Below are 19530 nucleotides of genomic sequence, written 5' to 3' on the forward strand. Positions count from 1 at the left end.
ATTGATAAACCCCTGGCCAGACTTATCAAAAAGAAAAGAGAAAGGACCCAAATCAATAAAATCATGAATGAAAGAGGAGAGAGCACAACCAACACTAAAGAAATACAAACAATTATAAGAACATATTATGAGCAACTCTATGCCAGCAAATTAGATAACCTGGAAGAAATGGATGCATTCCTAGAGATGTATCAACTACCAAAACTGAACCAGGAAGAAACAGAAAACCTGAACAGACCCATAACCACTAAGGAAATTGAAGCGATCATCAAAAATCTCCCAACAAACAAGAGCCCAGGGCCAGATGGCTTCCCAGGGGAATTCTACCAAACATTTCAAGAAGAATTAATACCTATTCTTCTGAAACTGTTCCAAAAAATAGAAATGGAAGGAAAACTTCCAAACTCATTTTATGAAGCCACCATTACCTTGATCCCAAAACCAGACAAAGACCCCATCAAAAAGGAGAATTACAGACCAATATCCTTGATGAACATGGATGCAAAAATTCTCACCAAAATACTAGCCAATAAGATCCAACAGTACATTAAAAGGATTATTCACCACGACCCAGTGGGATTTATCCCTGGGCTGCAAGGTTGGTTGAATATCCGCAAATCAATCAACGTGATACAATACATTAACAAAAGAAAGAACAAGAACCATAGGATCCTCTCAATAGATGCAGAAAAAGCATTTGACAAAGTACAGCATCTTTCTTGATCAAAACTCTTCAGAGTATAGGGATAGAGGGTATATACCTCAATATCATAAAAGCCATCTATGAAAAATCTACAGCAAATATCACCCTCAATGTGGAAAAACTGAGAGCTTTCCCCCTAAGGTCAGGAACACGGCAAGGATGTCCACTATCACCACTGCTGTTCAACATAGTTGTCCTATGAAGTCCTTCTATGTCCATAGAAGTCCTAGCCACAGCAATCAGACAACAAAAAGAAATAAAAGGCATTCAAATAGGCAAAGAAGAAGTCAAACTCTCACTCTTTGCAGATGATATGATACTTTATGTGGAAAACCCAAAAGACTCCACCCCAAAACTGCTAGAACTCATACAGGAATTCAGTAAATGGCAGGATATAAAATCAACGCACAGAAATCAGTGACAGTCCTATACACCAACAAGAAGACAGAAGAAAGAGAAATTAAGGAGTCAATCCCATTTACAATGGCACCCAAAACCATAAGATACCTAGGAATAAATCTAACCAAAGAGGCAAAGGATATGTACTCAGAAAACTAGAAAATACTCATGAAAGAAATTGAGGAAGACACAAAGAAATGGAAAAACGTTCCATGCTCATGGATTGGAAGAACAAATATTGTGAAGATGTCAATGCTACCTAGAGCAATCTACACATTCAATGCAATCCCCACCAAAATGCCATCCACTTTTTTCAAAGAAATGGAACAAATAATCCTAAAATTTGTATGGAACCAGAAAAGACCCCGCATAGCCAGATGAATGTTGAAAAAGAAAAGCAAAGGTGGCGGCATCACAATTCTGGACTTCCAGCTCTATTACAAAGCTGTCATCATCAAGACAGTATGGTACTGGCACAAAAACAGATGCATAGATCAATAGAACAGAATAGAGAGCCCAGAAATGGACCCTCAACTCTATGGTCAACTCATCTTCGACAAAGCAGGAAAGAATGTCCAATGGAAAAAAAGACAGTCTCTTCAACAAATGGTGTTGGGAAAATGGGACAGCCACATGCAGAAGAATGAAACTGGGCCATTTCCTTACACCACACACAAAAATACTCAAAATAGTTGAAAGACCTCAATGTGAGACAGGAGTCCATCCAAATCCTAAAGGAGAACACAGGCAGCAACCTCTTCGACCTCAGCCGCAGCAACCTCTTCCTAGAAACCTCGCCAAAGGCAAGGGAAACAAGGGCAAAAATGAACTATTGGGACTTCATCAAGATAGAAAGCTTTTGCACAGCAAAAGAAACAGTCAACAAAACCAAAAGACAACCGACAGAATGGGAGAAGATATTTGCAAATGACATATCAGATAAAGGGCTAGTATCCAAAATCTATGAAGAACTTATCAAACTCAACACCCAAAGAATAAATAATCCAATCAAGAAATGGGAAGAAGACATGAACAGACATTTTTCCAAAGAAGACATCCAAATGGCCAACAGACACATGAAAAAGTGGTCAACATCGCTCGGCATCAGAGAAATCCAAATCAAAACCTCAATGAGATACCACCTCACACCAGGCAGAATGGCTAAAATTAACAAGTCAGGAAACGACAGATGTTAGTGGGGATGCGGAGAAAGGGGAACCCTCCAACACCATTGGTGGGAATGCAAGCTGGTGCAGCCGCTCTGGAAAACAGTATGGAGGTTCCTCAAAAAGTTGAAAATAGAGCTACCCTACAACCCAGCAATTGCACTAGTGGGTATTTACCCAAAGATACAAATGTAGGGATCAGAAGGGGTTCCTGCACCCTGATGTTTATAGCAGCAATGTCCACAATAGCCAAACTCTGGAAAGAGCCAAGATGTCCATCAACAGATGAATGGATAAAGAAGATGTGGTATAAATATATACAATGGAATATTATGCAGCCATCAAAAGGAATGAGATCTTGCCATTTGCAACGACGTGGATAGAACTGGAGGGTGTTATGCTGAGTGAAATAAGTCAATCAGAGAAAGACATGTATCATGACCTCACTGATATGAGGAATTCTTAATCTCAGGAAACTGAGGGTTGCTGGAGTGGGGGGTGGGGTGGGAGGGATGGGGTGGCTGGGTGATAGATACTGGGGAGGGTATGTGCTATGGTGAGCACTGTGAATTGTGCAAGACTGTTGAATCACATATCTTTACTTCTGAAACAAATAATGCAATATATGTTAAGAAATAAAAAGAAGATAGCAGGAGGGGAGTAACGAAGGGAGGGAAATCAGAGGGGAAGACGAACCATGAGAGAGGATGGACTCTGACAAACAAACTGAGGGTTCTAGAGGGGAGGGGGGTGGGAGGATGGGTTAGTCTGGTGATGGGTATTAAAGAGAGCACATTCTGCATGGAGCACTGGGTGTTATACACAAACAATGAATCATGGAACACTACATAAAAAACTAATGATGTAATTTATGGTGATTAACATAACAATGAAAAAATAAATAAAAAAAGAATTAACACCTTCCTTCAGAAGCCATTCCAAAAAACTGAAGAGGAAAGAATGCTTCCAAACTCATTTTACAAGGCCAACATTATCCTGATACTAAAACCAAAGACACCCGCCCCCCAAAAAAAAAGGAAAAAAGAAAAAGAAAAAAATGTATGGACCAATATCCCTGATGAACATGCAAAAATCCTCAACAACATATTAGCAAACCAAATTCAACAGTACATTAAAAGTATCATACACCATGATCAAGTAGGATTTATTCCAGGGATGCAACGATAGTTCAGTATCTGCAACTCAATCAACATGATACACCACATTAAAATAATGAAGGATAATAACCATATGATCATCTCAAGAGAAGCAGAGAAAGCATCTGACAAAATTCAACATTCTCTGAAGATAAAAACTTTCAACAAAGTGGGTAGAGAGGGAACATACCTTAACATAATAAAGGTCATATATGATAAATCCACAGCTAACATCATACTCAGTGGTGAAAAGCTGAAAACTTTTCCTCTAAGATTAAGAACTATTGCTCAACATATTGTTGGAAGTCCTCGCCACAGCAACTAGGCAAGAAAAACAAAAAAATTGGCTCTCTGCACCTCCCAATTTGACCAAAAGTTGCATCTTCTTGTGCAGTGCCAACTGCGTCCCTGAGACAGGATGGTGAAGGTTGGAGTAAATAAATTTGGCTGTATTAGGCACCTAGTCACCAGAGCTGCTTTTAACTCTGGCAAAATGGATAGTGTTGCCATCACTGACCCCTTCGTTGAAATCAACTACATGGTATACATGTTGCAATATGATTCCACCCATGGCAAATTCAATGGCACAGTTATGGCTGAGAACAGGAAACTTGTCATTAATCGAAAGCCCATCTCCATATTCTAGGAGTGAGATCCCACCAACATCAATTGGGGTGATGCTGGTACCGAATATGTTGTGGAGTCCACTGGGGCCTTCGCTACTGTGGAGAAGGCTGAGGGCTCAATTGAAGGGTGGAGCCAAGAGGGTCATCATCTCTGTCTCTTCAGCTGATGCCCCCATGTTTGTGATGGGCATGAACGATGAGAAAGATGACAACTCACTCAAGATTATCAACAATACCTCCTGTACCACACCAACTGCTGGCCCCTCTGGCCAAGGTCATCTATAACAACTCTGGCATCACAAAGGGACTCATGATCACAGTCCATGCCATCAGTGCCACCCAGAAGAACATGGATGCCCCTCTGGGAAGACCATCCCTGCTTCTACTGGTGCTGCCAAGGCTGTGGGCAACATCATCCCTGAACTGAATGGGAAGCTCACTGGCATGGCCTTCTGTGTCCCCATTCCCAGTGTATTGGTCGTGGATCACACCTGCCACCTGGAGAAAGCTACCAAATACGATGACATCAAGATGGTGGTGAAGCAGGAATCAGAGGGCCCCCTCAAGGGCATGCTGGGCTGCACTGAGGACCAGTTGTCTCCTGCCACTTTAACAGTGACACCCACTCTTCCACCTTCAATGATGGGCCCGCACTGCCATCAATGACCACTTTATCAAGCTCATTTCCTGTTATGACAATGAATTTAGCCACAGAAACTGGGTGGTCAACCTTATGGTCCACATGACCTTCAAGGAGTAAGAACCCCCTGGACAACTGGCCACAGGTAGAGCACAAGATGAAGAAAGAAGCCCTCAGATGCTATGGAGTCCTTGCCCCAGCTCATCTCCCAACACATTGAGAATCTCCCAACCTCAACAAGGTTTTCATCCCAGACACCATGAAGAAGAGAAGGGGCTTAGGGAGCCCTACCTTGTCATGTACCATCAATAACATACACACTGTAGCAAGGCAAAAAAGAAAGAAAGACAAGAAAAGGACATCCAAATCATAAAGGAAGTAAAACTGTCACTATTTGCAGATGACATGGTAGTATATATATAGAAAACCCTAAAGACTCATCTGAAAATCTATCAGAACTAATACATTAATCTAGTAAAATTGCAGAACACAAAATCAATATACAGAAATCTGTTGCATTTCTATACACTAATGACAAACTACCGGAAAGAGAAATTAAGAACACAATTCCATTTCCAATCCCATCAAAATGCATAAAATGCCTAGGAATAAATTTCACCAAGAAGGTGAAGAAAGACCTGTACCCTGAAAACTATAAGATAGTGATGAAAACAATTGAAGATGATACAAATAAATGTAAAGATATGCCAATCTCATGAACTGGAAGAATTAATATTGCTAAGATGTCCATACTACCCAAAGCACCTACAGATTCAATGCAATCCATATCAAAATCATAACGGTATTTTTCACAGAACTAGAAAAAACAGTTCTAAAATTTATATGGAACCACAAAAGATGCCGAATAGCCAAAGCAGTCTTGAGTAAGAAAAATAAAGCTGGAATATCACACTCCTGGATTTCAAAATATACTATAAAGTTATAATATAATCAAAACAGTATGGTACTGGCACAAAAAGAGAAACACAGATCAGTAGAACATAAAAGACAACCCAGAAATAACACTTATGTGGTCAATTAATCTATGACAAAGAAGGCAAGAATATACAATAGGAAAATGAGTTTCTTCAATAAACAGTGTTGAGAAAACTGGACAGCTACATGCAAAAGAATGAAACTGGACTACTTTCTTAAACCATATACCAAAAATAAACTGGATTAAAGACTTAAATGTGGGGCGCGTGGGTGGCTCAGTCGGTTAAGCGTCTGCCTTCGGCTCAGGTCATGATCCCAGGGTCCTGGAATCAAGCCCCACATCGGGCTCCCTGCTCAGCGGGAAGCCTGCTTTTCCCTCTCCCACTCCCCCTGCTTGTGTTCCCTCTCTCGCTGTGTCTCTCTCTGTCAAATAAATAAAATCTTCAGAAATACAATAAAATAAAGACTTAAATGTAAGCCCGAAACCATACAACTCCTAGAAGAAAACATAGGCAGTAAGCTCTCTGACATCGGTCTGATCAATATTTTTTTGGATCTATCTCCTCAGGCAAGGACAACAAAAGCAAAAATAGACAAATGGGACTACATCAAACTAAGAAGCTTTTGCACAGCAAAGGGAAACATCAACAAAACAAAATGGCAACCTACTGGATGGGAGAAAATATTCATAAATGATATATCCGATAAGAGGTTAACATCCAAAACATACTAAAAAGCTCATATAACTCAGTATTATAAAAATAAGTAATATAATCTAAAAATAGAAAGAGGACCTAAATAAACATTTCTCCAAAGATGATATTCAGGTGACCAACAGGTACATGAAAAGATATTCACTAACAATCAGGGAAATGCAAATCAGGACCATAATGTGATAATTACTTCACATATGACAGAATGGCTAGTATCAAAAAAAAAAAAAAAATTACAAGTGTTGGCAAGGATGTGGAGGAAAAGGAACCCTTGCATTGTTGGTGGGAGTGTAAACCGGTACAGACACTATTGCAGGTTCCTCCTCAATAAATTAAAAATAGAACTATCATAAAATTCAGCAATTCTGGTTTTTATCTGAAAAATAGGTGTTTAACCAAAGGACAAAAAAAACACTAATCCCAAAAAGACACCTGCACCCCTGTGTTCACTGCAGTACAAGAGCCAAGACTAGAAAGAACCTAAATGTCCATCAATAGATGAATGGATAAAGAAGACATGGTATACATGTTCGCATGCACAGACACACACAATTACTCAGCCATAATAGAAGAATAAAATCTTGCCATTTGCGGCAACATGGATGAACTTAGAGGGTATAATGCTAAGTGAAATAAGTCAAACAGAGAAAAACACAGGGTATGATTTCACTTTTATGTGGAATCTAAAAAACAAACCAGAAACAGACTCAGATACGGAAAAGAAACCTATGACTGCCAAACAGTAGGGAGGTGAAGGGGATGGACAAAACAGGTGAGGGGGACTAAGAGATACAATCTTCCAGTTATAAAATAAGTAAGATGACGGAGGGGGATATAATGTACAGCACAGAGAATCAATAATATTTTAACAACTCTGTAAAGATGGTAAACTAGACTTATTAAAGTGACCATTTCATAATGTATATAAACACTGAATCATTATGTTGTACACCTAAAACTAACAAAATATTTTGTCAAATATTCTTCAATAAAAAAAAAGAGAGAAGGAAGTACAGAAATAACCTACATTAAGTCCTATATTCCTGAAATGCACACTTTTCAAAATTCCTTCCTATCATCAGGTTCTAATTGTAGCAATGATACCTATGTTATTAAACAATCAAATATAGCCACAGTGCTAGCATTACTTTTATCTCTATGTCAAAAGTGCTACAAGAACTGCAGCAGAATGAGTCAGTTGACTGAAGTATGACTTTTCTTAATATTTTTGTATTATTTTCTTCTGTACTTGGGATGAAAAATTATACTTTAAAAATTCCTTATATTTTCAGGGAGCCTGGGTGGCTCAGTTGGTTAAGCGACTGCCTTCGGCTCAGGTCATGATCCTGGAGTCCTAGGATCGAGTCCCGCATGGGGCTCGCTGCTCGGCAGGGAGTCTGCTTCTCCCTCTGACCCTCCCCCCTCTCATGTACTCGCTCTCTCTCATTCTCTCTCTCTCAAATAAATAAATAAAATCTTAAAAATAAATAAATAAATAAATAAATAAAAATTCCTTCTATTTTCAGAGGCTTTTGTTAAGTATGATGACAAAGACCTGGTCCGATTAAAATGTAATAATGATTAAGCGACTGGGCTTAAAATCTAGAGGGACTTGTGTAGATGATCCTACATGATACATTTTTCATTAAATACGAAGTTCTTCACAAACATGGTTTTCAAGGATAAGCTATCAGACACCATTATTAAAAAAAAAACCACCATTCTACCTCATCATACTTTACTTTATATGCATTTTATATATTTCTTGTGGCTGAAGACAGTAACTACAACAAAATTAGCTTTCATATATTTTATAACATCCGGCCAAAAAAAAAGTAACTCTTAACTTTACTATTGCTGATGTATGTCCTGAACCTCTTGAACAGGAGAGTAACCTAACTTCTTTCTGTACCAGTCAATAAATAAATGCTCTTGCCAGTGTTCACTCCACTTCTTGTCCTTTGAAGCCTAGTCTGAACATACACATATCCACTAACCTCTATATCAAACGGAAGGCAGGATCGTGTAGTGGAAAGAACACTGGACTGAGAGTCAGGAGGCCTGCGTTCTAGTTCCAACTCTGTCAACTATGAGCTGTGGACCTGGGGAAGTCACTTAACCATTCTGGGTCTCAGTTTCCTCATCTGTAAAATGAGGGGATTAGATTAGAGAATCCCTAAAGTTGTTCACGCAAACTATCTAAGATTCTAGGTTAACCAAACAAAGCTACATTATCACACAGATCATTTGTTCTTCTTCCTTCTCTAATTGGAACAAGTCCCTTTGTGGACTGAAAAGCAGTAAAGCTGTACTCAAGAGCAGTGCTTCCCAAACTTTAACGTGCACATGGAATTATCTGGGAATCTTGTTGAAATAGAGATAATGAATCCATAGGTGTGAGTGGCACCTGAGATGCTGCATTTCTAACAAGCTTCCATGTGATGATGATGATGGTCAACAAAATACATTTTAAGTAACAAGCTCTAGAATAGCTTCTCAGGGCATAGAAACTGCAATCTCACTAATCATCTATACTTTTTGGTTTTCTATAGTGAGACTACCCTTTTATAAGTAAACATTGCCTCTCTTGTCAAGGAACTTACAAGATATCTTGGATTTTTCTGCATAAAATTATTCCTTAATTATATAGATTTTAGAAAATATTCTGAGTAGTAAAAGCCAGCTATGAATTATGAATAAGTACTTCTTAAAGACATATTTTATCATTGTAAAACCATTCATAAGCCAAATTTTTTTCAAGTAAGAAGAAAAATATCCTTTCCTTCCTTCATTTCCCAAACATATTTCTGGATCTTGACATCTCAAGAATATTCAGATAAACTAAAAGAGTGCTTGGGTAGAAATCTAGTAAGTCTGCATGAATCACTTCATGATTCTCTGAAATGGTCAAAACCCCGAACTTGAGCCCTCCATAGCTTGAGAGTTTTCTGTGCATGCTTTCACACCACTTGTTCCATTCTACCCCAATCCACACAGTAGGGAAAGGCAGTATAATAAATTACCACACATTTTAAGCGTCCTAGATTAGCTGGTGATCCCAAAGGATGGTTATCCAGAATAGGGAAAATAAAGTAAAATAAAAGAGATACCCTTCAATTTTTTCTTGATGACATAGAGATTGATCCCAATACATAAACTGGGGGAGGGAGGGGCAGAAAGGAAATTTAAGCCTTTCACTCAATCGTATTTATGTACTGGTCGGCTCTTATTAAGAGAAAAGATGCTTTGTGTGCTTCTCTCCTTATTGACTCCCTTATCTCTGTCTCATTTTTAATACAAGTAGTCATAAATTTCATAATCAAAAGAACCTCTAAACTCATCCTTAAATTTCAAGGATATCCTGATTTTTAAGCTGTCGTTCTCTGTAGATAAAATTAAAGCACTAAGAGTATTTAAGAAGACTGTCAGTACTACCTGATATCATAAAGCAATTCTGACTATATTATTAAAAACTCTATAAAAAATTTTTAAATTGCAAAATGCTAATCTAATTTATTTACAAGGAAGGAGAAACAGTGGGAAAGTGGAAGTTGGAACACATTAATATTCCCCTGTATTTTTCTGGCACCACTGAATGCAAGATTATTAACAAAAATTCCTTTGGAGAAGTAAAAACTACCTGGGTTTGGAGGAAAAAAGAAAAATTCATATAAATGTGGCTACTTTAGAGAAACAAACTGTAGCACACAATGCAACTTTACAAAATACCTGAGAGCCAACAGCTGGAAATGTAACTCCTTGTTCCTTAAGGTTCTTAATCATTGCTGATATTAGACTAAGCTGTGGATCATTCTTAAATTCATCTGTCCATTCAACCATAAGAGCCTTTAATTTTTCACAGACTTTTGGATGACCCTGAAAATAGAGAAAATTTTAATAAAAAAGTACTAATTTCCTGGCTAATGATATAACACAGATATGTTTAATATAGAAATTATAAAGTGCTACAGACATTTTTTTGAATCACAAATAACCCCTAGCTATAGATGATACATAAGAAAACAGAGTTGATTACTAGAAATAATCAAACTTTTTTCACACTGAAAAAACAATAGATGATACCAACATACATACCTCATACCAATTAAAACAGATTAAGTATGTAATAACTTATTTTGGAGGTCAGAGAGATGGAAATTTTCAGAGTACTTTGCAACTAAGTGAGCTTTCTACATCAGGAAGACACAGAAAAGTACTCTGTTTTGTGTTGGTTATTTGCAGACCAATAAAAAATAAGTTGGAAAAGAGAAAATAAATGATACAATTCCTTTATTCCTAATCTCTGACTTTTAAAAATATGCTTGACTGTGTATTTTTTCCAAGTTGTTTAATTATCTGAGGCCTGGTTTGAGGCCCACTGTATGTCAATATTTCTAGAAACTTCATTTCTTCAAAATAACATCTCCCCCTCAAGTATAAAAATCACTGTTCACTGTAAAACATTTGGAAAATGAAGACGTCCTTTCTCTTATGTGTAGCTGTTTGCTTTTCAAAACAGTTGTTTGTGCTACTAAATACAAGTTTGAATATCTCATTTTCAACTAAATTACAGAAAACATTATACTAAAATCTCTTCATAAACAGTCATACATTTTGATTGACATTCAGGACATTAAAAGAATGATTATTAACTAGTAGAAAATACCTAAATGTAACTGAATAGCACAAAACAGGAAAAGAACCATAATCATGCTTGACAAGGAAATACAGAAATTCTGTAAAGAATTATGTAAATTATCTCATTTCTGTACTGTTTTCTACTAAAACCTGGAAATAATCATTTTCCCAAAAAACATGAGGCATTTTCCCTTTTAACACCTTAAAATTTTTCTTGATTATATGATTTCCCATCCTCCCTCCTCCCAAGAGTCAGAAATAATTACCTGTAGAATGCACAAATTTTTACTGGGAAAACTCATACATTACTTAGTAACTTCATTTTTTTTAATTCCTTGAATTGCATAAATTGTATTCTTTATTCTACATTCAGTTAAATAAAAAGCATAGCATTAAAATCCTGCCATGGTCAGGTAGTGGCCTTACTCATTTCACAATGAAAACAGTGTCATATTTTGGCAGTATTTCTGTTCTACATTGGGAAAATACCTCAGTGGCTACACAAATGGTTACAAAAACTGTGCCTATAACAGACTGGTATTAATTAACCAGATGGAGAAATATATGTATTTTCTTATTAGATGAAAGGAATGATCAAGAAAACAGGTTAAATATACTCTAACCTGGCTTAAAAAAAAAAAAAAAAAATTCTCCAAGTATATAAATTTATAGTCTCTTCAGCAAAACATTTACTTTACTTACATACTGGATAGACAGAGCCTAGGAAGGATTATAAAAAAAAGCAAAGCACAAACCAGTCCTTTGTGATTTAAAACGTGAAAAACTGAACATTAAAATACACAAAGAAGACTGTGTTAATTCATTTCTGGAAATAATGTTCCTTACCTTGTTTAGTACGTTGCTCACCTCACTAGCAAAATCTCTTGAACATACTTCTAAATGAAAAATTTTGCCACAGTTTGATACACATGCTCCTAGAAGCTAAAAGTATAAAATCACAAGTTAAAATAAGGGTTCAATTTTAGCAGATAGTTTTGTGGTAAAACTTAAAATGAAATCACTTACAGTCAGAGCTTGCATAGCAACATGAGGATCTTTATGGTTCACCCTCCTCATAATAGACCGAAGACAATCTTTAGGTCTAAAAAATGAGAAATGTAACAATCAATTAGTAGTATATCCAGGTTTCCCCCTCCTTAACTATAATAGGCAATAGACCACTACACAAAAGGTAGACTACGGTAGTTTGATTTTTATTAATGACAAATGAACAGTACACTAAAGTTCCTTTAAATTTTTCAAATAAAATTAACAGGCTCTCTTCCTTAGCAATCATAGATTAGGCATTTCACACTAATCCTGGATGAAAAAAAGTTCTGAAAATGAAATGACAGACCAAAATTACCACTTCCAGTCATGATGGAATAATTGGAACTAGACTTATACTCTTGCTATAAACAATGAGAAAACTGGAAAAATATATTTGAAGTATACACTCAGGTCACTGTTTGGGACATTAGGCCACAGGCAGTGCTGAATAATCTCTAAGAAGGAATATAATTAGATAAGCCAGACATTTGCCTCAACTTTCCACTCAGAGGCACTTTCCAGATACCAGTACAGACTTTCTGCCTAAAGGCAGTTTCTGGATCCTGGTGCAGAGATGGTGATCCCAAGAAGAGAATAGTAATCTCACTGAGTTGAAGGGAAAGAAATCAGAATGCAGGGAGGCTGAGGAAGCTAGAATTTGCAAGACAGAGTAGAAAGAGCTATATGAAGAAATAGTCCTGGATACTTGCAAAGGAGTCCACTTAGGTCTACTGTGGAAAGAACCACACATGCATAAATTAAAACCTCCTACGGCTGAGCAAAAAGTGACTGCGAGCTGTATGCTGAAGAGTTCCCAAAGCTCACAGAGTTGTCAGAGTTCATATCAAAATGGAAAGTCCTTGTTAAATATATAGAGCATCCTGTGGATACACAAGAGTTTAGGCCTTGGTATTGGGACTGAACTATCGAAAAGACTACTCTAAATCCATCCTGTAACTACCTAAAAACAAGCCACAGAAGGATAAAGTTGAACCAAATGTAACATATGTTCAGAGAGAATAAAGTCTAATACTCTTTAACAACAACAAAACCTGGTACTTGATATAAAATTCATGACACTAAACATTCAGTCAAAAATTATTAGATATGATACAACACACAACTAGGAGAAAATTCAGTCAACTGAAAATGAAGAAATGAGAGATAATGGAATTAGCAATCAAAGACTCTGTATAAGCTAATCTAAGTATACTCAAGGATGTACATCAAATCATCAACATAATGAGGAAAGAAATGGTGTAAAAAGAATAAAGCTTAAAAAAAGAAAATACTGGGGCGCCTGGGTGGCTCAGTTGGTTAGGCGACTGCCTTCGGCTCAGGTCATGATCCTGGAGTCCCGGGATCGGGTCCCGCATCGGGCTCCCTGCTCGGCGAGGAGCCTGCTTCTCTCTCTGACCCTCCCCCCTCTCATGTACTCTCTCTCATTCTCGCTCTCTCAAATAAATAAATAAAATCTTTAAAAAAAAAAAAAAAAGAAAATACTTCTGGAAATGAAAAATGTTTTTAAAAAGAATTAATCAGATAAGAATAAAAGATCAGTAAACTTGAAGACATGCTTGAAGTACATGAATTTAAGTACAGAGGAAAAAAAGACAAAAAAATTTAATATAGAACCATGACTAAATACATTTTTAAAAGAGAAATGGAAATTTTAAAAAATCACAAAAAATATTCAATTGATATATAAGACAATAAACAAAAGTTCAACAGAAGAAACATATCATCTAGAAAAATGGCAAGTTTTAACATTTTAATCCAACCATATCAACAGTTATATTAAATGAAAATGGTCCAAACACATCAAGTAAGAAAGATTGCTAGACTGGATTAAAAAAACAGGACTGGGGGTGCCTGGGTGGCTCGGTCAGTTAAGTCTGCCTTTGGCTCAGGTCATGATCCCGGGATCCTGGGTGCTTCCTGCTCACAAGGGAGTCAGCTTCTCTCTATCCCTCTGTGTGTGCGCGCTCTCTCTCTCTAGCTCTCTCTCTCAAATAAAATCTTTATTAAAAAAAAAAAAGCAGAACCTACCTAAATGCTCCCTACAAGAAACTGTTTAAATATAAAGACATATGTAACTTAAAAGTGAAAAAATGAGGAAAGAAAGATATACTAAGCAAACATAAACCACAAGAAAGCTGGGGTACCTATATTAGTATCAGGCAAACTGCACTTCAAAACAAGCCACATTACCAGGGATATAGAATAAAATTACAAAATGATAAAGGGATCAATTCTCCAAAGAGACATAATAGACCAAGATGTATAAGTCTTATCTAAAAACAAAGCTTCAAAATACATGAAGCAAAAACTAATAAAACTGAAGAGAGACAAATCCACAATTTAGTTGGAGATTTCATTCCTTTGTCAGAAATTGATAAAACAGGGGCGGAGCAAGATGGCGGAGGAGTAGGAGACCTGGGTGTCCTCTGGTCTCAGGAATTCAGCTAGATAGGGATCAAACCATTCTGAACACCTACAAACTCAACAGGAGATCGAAGAAAAGAAGAGCAACAACTCTCTCATCAGAAAAGCAACCACTTTCTGGAAGGTAGGACATGCGGAGAAGTGAATCCGAGGCGATATTCGGGAATATAGACAGCGGGGGAGGGGGCCTCCATCGGCTGCTTCTGGCAAGTGACAGAGCCGCGGAGCACAAAATCAGAACTTTTAAAAGTCTGCTCCACTGAGGGACGTCACTCTGGTGGCTAAGCGGGGGGTGGAACCCTCCGGAACAGTGTGGTCTCAGGACCCACGGGTCACAGAAAGACCGGGGGTGCCTGAGTGTGGCAGAGCTCCCAGGTATCGGAGCAGGGAAGCCGGCTGCAGAGGCGGAGCCCAGGCGCGGGCTCTCAGCTCGAGGTTGCCATAAACCGTGATCCAGGCACAGTCAGGCCACTTCTCCTCCAGCAGGGACCCAACAAGCGGCAGATCCGGGGAGACTCACCTTCCTCCCCTGGGAGGAGCCGCGCGGGAGTGCGCCGCAGGGATCTGCTGGGTTTGGAGACTCCACCCGGGGTCGGGTGCCAGAGATAGAAACGCGCGGTCACAGGCCGGGTGAGCACGGAGTGCGGCCGGAGACCGGGGAGACGGGAGTGACTGACGGCTTTTCTCTGGGGGCTCACTGAGAAGCGGGCCCCGAGTTCTCGGCTCCTCCGCGGCGGAGATTGGGAGGCCGCCATTTTCACTCTCCGCCTCCAAAGCTGTAGGGAAAGCTCGCAGGGAACAAAAGCCCCGGAGAGCAAACCTAAGCAGATTACTTAGCTGGGAGGGGGCAAGGGCGGGGCAATTCTGCCTCTGGCAAAGACATTTGGAAACCACGGCAACAGGCCCCTCCGCAGAAGATCAGCGAGAACAGGAGCCAAGACCAAGTTTACCCATCAAAGAGAACGGCAGAACTCCAGCTCTAGGGGACTACTGCACATAGAATTCATGGCTTTTTTACCATGATTCTGTAGTCTTTCAAAGTTAATTTTTTTTTAACTTTTTTTTTTTTCTTTTTGAATTTTTCTTTTTCCCTTTTTCAACCAACATCTTATCAATCCCTTTTTTTTTAAAAAAAAACATTTTTATTTTTCATGTTTAGAGTCATATTCTATCCCTTCATAGTAGTTACCTGTATTTTTGGCTTATATATATAAGTTGTTCTCTCTTTAAAATTTTGAGATAGTTTCTTCTAACAGATCAAAATATACCCTAAATCTCTAGTATATGGTGTTTTCTATTACCCTGCCTGATCACATCCCCTCCCTTTTTTTTTCTTTTTTTAAATCCTCTTCTTTCTTTTTTTCAAACAACTTCTTATCAATTCCTTTTATAAAATTTTTTATAATTTCCATCTTTACAGTCATATTTCATCCCTTCATCATATCAACGTTATTTTTGTACATATGTAAGTTTTTCTTTCTTTAAAATTTTGGGAGGCACTTTCTTCTAAAAGACCAAAATACACCCCAAATCTAGTGTGTGGCACTGATCTATATACCAGCCTGATCATATTTGATCACATTCTGGTTTTTTTGTTGTTGTTGTTTTGTTTTGTTTGTTTTTGTTTTTATCTTTATCTTTTTCTTTTTTTTCTTTTTCTTTTTTCTCTCTTTCCCTTTCTTTTCCCACTGCTTCAGGTTTTTTCTGATTTGTTTAGAGTATATTTTCTGGGGACGTTGTTACTCTGCTAGCATTTTGTTCTCTCATTAATCTATTCTCCTCTGCACAAAATGACAAGATGGAAAATATCACCTCAACAAAAAGAACAAGAGGTAGTACCGACTGCCAGGGACCTACTCAATACGGACATTAGTACAATGTCAGATCTAGAGTTCAGAATCATCACTTTAAAGATACTAGCTGGGCTTGAAAAAAATATGGAAGTTATTAGAGAAACCCTTTCTGGAGAAGTAAAAGAACTAAAATCCAACCAAGTAGAAATCAAAAAGGCTATTAATGAGGTGCAATCAAAAATGGGGGCGCTAACTGCTAGAATAAATGAGGCAGAAGAGAGAATCAGTGATATAGAAGACCAAATGATGGAAAATAAAGAAGCTGAGAAAAAGACAGATAAACAACTACTGGATCACGAGGGTAGAATTCGAGAGATAAGCGATACCATGAGACGAAACATTAGAATAATTGGGATCCCAGAAGAAGAAGAAAGAGAGAGAGGGGCAGAAGGTATAATGGAGCAAATTATAGCAGAGAACTTCCCTAATTTGGGGAAGGAAACAGGCATGAAAATCCAGGAAGCACAGAGAACCCCTCTCAAAATCAATAAAAATAGGTCAACACCCCGACATCTAATAGTAAAACTTACGAGTCTCAGAGACAAAGAGAAAATCCTGAAAGCAGCTCGGGAGAAGAGATATGTAACCTACAAGGGTAGAAACATTAGATTGGCAACAGACCTATCCACAGAGACCTGGCAGGCCAGAAAGGACTGGCAGGATATATTCAGAGCACTAAATGAGAAAAATATGCAGCCAAGAATACTATATCCAGCTAGGCTGTCATTGAAAATTGAAGGAGAGATAAAAAGGTTCCAGGACAAACAAAAACTAAAGGAATTTGCAAACACAAAACCAGCCCTACAGGAAATCTTGAAAGGGGTCCTCTAAGCAAAGAGAGAGCCTAAAAGCAACACAGACCAGAAAGGAACACAGACAATATACGGTAACAGTCACCTTACAGGCAATACAATGGCACTAAATTCCTATCTTTCAATAGTTACCCTGAATGTAAATGGGCTCAATGCCCCCAATCAAAAGACACAGGCTATCAGACTGGATTAAAAAACAAGACCCATCGATATGCTGTCTGCAAGAGACTCATTTTCGACCCAAAGACAGCCCCAGATTGAAAGTGAGGGGGTGGAAAACCATTTACCATGCTAATGGACACCAAAAGAAAGCTGGGGTGGCAATCCTTATATCAGACAAATTAGATTTTAAACCAAAGACTGTAATAAGAGATGAGGAAGGACACTACATCATACTTAAAGGATCTATCCAACAAGAAGATCTAACAATTGTGAATATCTATGCCCCTAACATGGGAGCAGCCAATTATATAAGCCAATTAATAACAAAAGCAAAGAAACACATCGACAACAATACAATAATAGTGGGGGCCTTTAACACCCCTCTCACTGAAATGGACAGATCGTCTAAGCAAAAGATCAACAAGGAAATAAAGACTTTAAATGACACACTGGAAGAAATGGACTTCACAGACATATTCAGAACATTCCACCCCAAAGCAACGGAATACACATTCTTCTCTAGTGCCCATGGAACATTCTCCAGAATAGATCACATCCTAGGTCATAAATCAGGTCTCAACCGGTACCAAAAGATTGGAATCATTCCCTGCCTATTTTCAGACCACAATGCTTTGAAACTAGAGCTCAATCACAAGACAAAAGTCAGAAAGAACTCAAATACATGGAGGCTAAAGAGCATCCTACTGAAGAACGAATGGGTCAACCAGGAAATTAAAGAAGAATTAAAAAAATACATGGAAACCAATGAAAATGAAAACACATCTGTTCAAAATCTTTGGGATGCAGCAAAGGCAGTCCTAAGAGGAAAGTATATAGCAATACAAGCCTTTCTCAAGAAGCAAGAAAGGTCTCAAGTACACAACCTAACCCTACACCTAAAGGAGCTGGAGAAAGAACAGCAAATAAAGCCTAAACCCAGCAGGAGAAGAGAAATAATAAAGATCAGAGCAGAAATCAATGAAATAGAAACTAAAAGAACAGTAGAACAGATCAACGAAACTAGGAGCTGGTTCTTTGAAAGAATTAACAAGATTGATAAACCCCTGGCCAGACCTATCAAAAAGAGAAGAGAAATGACCCAAATCAACAAAATCATGAATGAAAGAGGGGAGAGCACAACCAACACCAAAGAAATACAAACAATTATAAGAACACATTATGAGCAACTCTATGCCAGCAAATTAAATAACCTGGAAGAAATGGATGCATTCCTAGAGATGTACCAACTACCAAAACTGAACCAGGATGAAATAGAAAACCTGAACAGACCTAGAACCACTAAGGAAATTGAAGCAGTCATCAAAAATCTCCCAAAAAACAAAAGCCCAGGGCCAGATGGCTTCCCAGGGGAATTCTACCAAACATTTCAAGAAGAATTAATACCTATTCTTCTGAAACTGTTCCAAAAAATAGAAATGGAAGGAAAACTTCCAAACTCATTTTATGAGGCCAGCATTACCTTGATCCCAAAACCAGACAAAGACCCCATCAAAAAGGAGAATTACAGACCAATATCCCTGATGAACATGGATGCAAAAATTCTCACCAAAATACTAGCCAATAGGATCCAACAGTACATTAAAAGGATTATTCACCATGACCAAATGGGATTTATCCCTGGGCTGCAAGGTTGGTTCAACATCCGCAAATCAATCAATGTGATACAATACATTAACAAAAGAAAGAACAAGAACCATAGGATCCTCTCAATAGATGCAGAAAAAGCATTTGACAAAGTACAGCATCCTTTCTTGATCAAAACTCTTCAGAGTATAGGGATAGAGGGTACATACCTCAATATCATAAAAGCCATCTATGAAAAACCTACAGCGAATATCATTCTCAATGGGGAAAAACTGAGAGCTTTCCCCCTAAGGTCAGGAACGCGGCAGGGATGTCCACTATCACCACTGCTATTCAACATAGTATTGGAAGTCCTAGCCACAGCAATCAGACAACAAAAAGAAATCAAAGGCATCCAAATTGGCAAGGAAGAAGTCAAACTCTCACTGTTTGCAGATGATATGATACTTTATGTGGAAAACCCAAAAGACTCCACCCCAAAACTGCTAGAACTCATACAGGAATTCAGTAAAGTGGCAGGATATAAAATCAATGCACAGAAGTCAGTGGCATTCCTATACACCAACAAGACAGAAGAAAGAGAAATTAAGGAGTTGATCCCATTTACAATTGCACCCAAAACCAT

At 38.1% G+C, this 19530-nt stretch overlaps 1 protein-coding gene across 2 annotated transcripts in view; it reads right to left on the reverse strand.

Annotated features, from left to right (window-relative positions):
* The window catches only part of STAM (signal transducing adaptor molecule), a 100985-nt gene that overhangs the window by 37256 nt on the left and 44199 nt on the right, over positions 1–19530 (reverse strand). Inside the window, exons 3-5 of one of the 2 annotated variants that reach the window (XM_021696669.1) lie at positions 12005–12080; positions 11825–11920; positions 10070–10216 (exon numbers count right to left, since the gene is read on the reverse strand). In XM_021696669.1, coding sequence (XP_021552344.1) covers positions 10070–10216; positions 11825–11920; positions 12005–12080 — 319 coding nt within the window. The remainder of the gene's footprint in view (positions 1–10069; positions 10217–11824; positions 11921–12004; positions 12081–19530) is intronic. The other variant, XM_044914993.1, reaches the window with a different exon arrangement.

The sequence above is a fragment of the Neomonachus schauinslandi genome, chromosome 5 (genome assembly GCF_002201575.2).
Source record: "Neomonachus schauinslandi chromosome 5, ASM220157v2, whole genome shotgun sequence".
Lineage (NCBI taxonomy): Eukaryota > Metazoa > Chordata > Mammalia > Carnivora > Phocidae > Neomonachus > Neomonachus schauinslandi.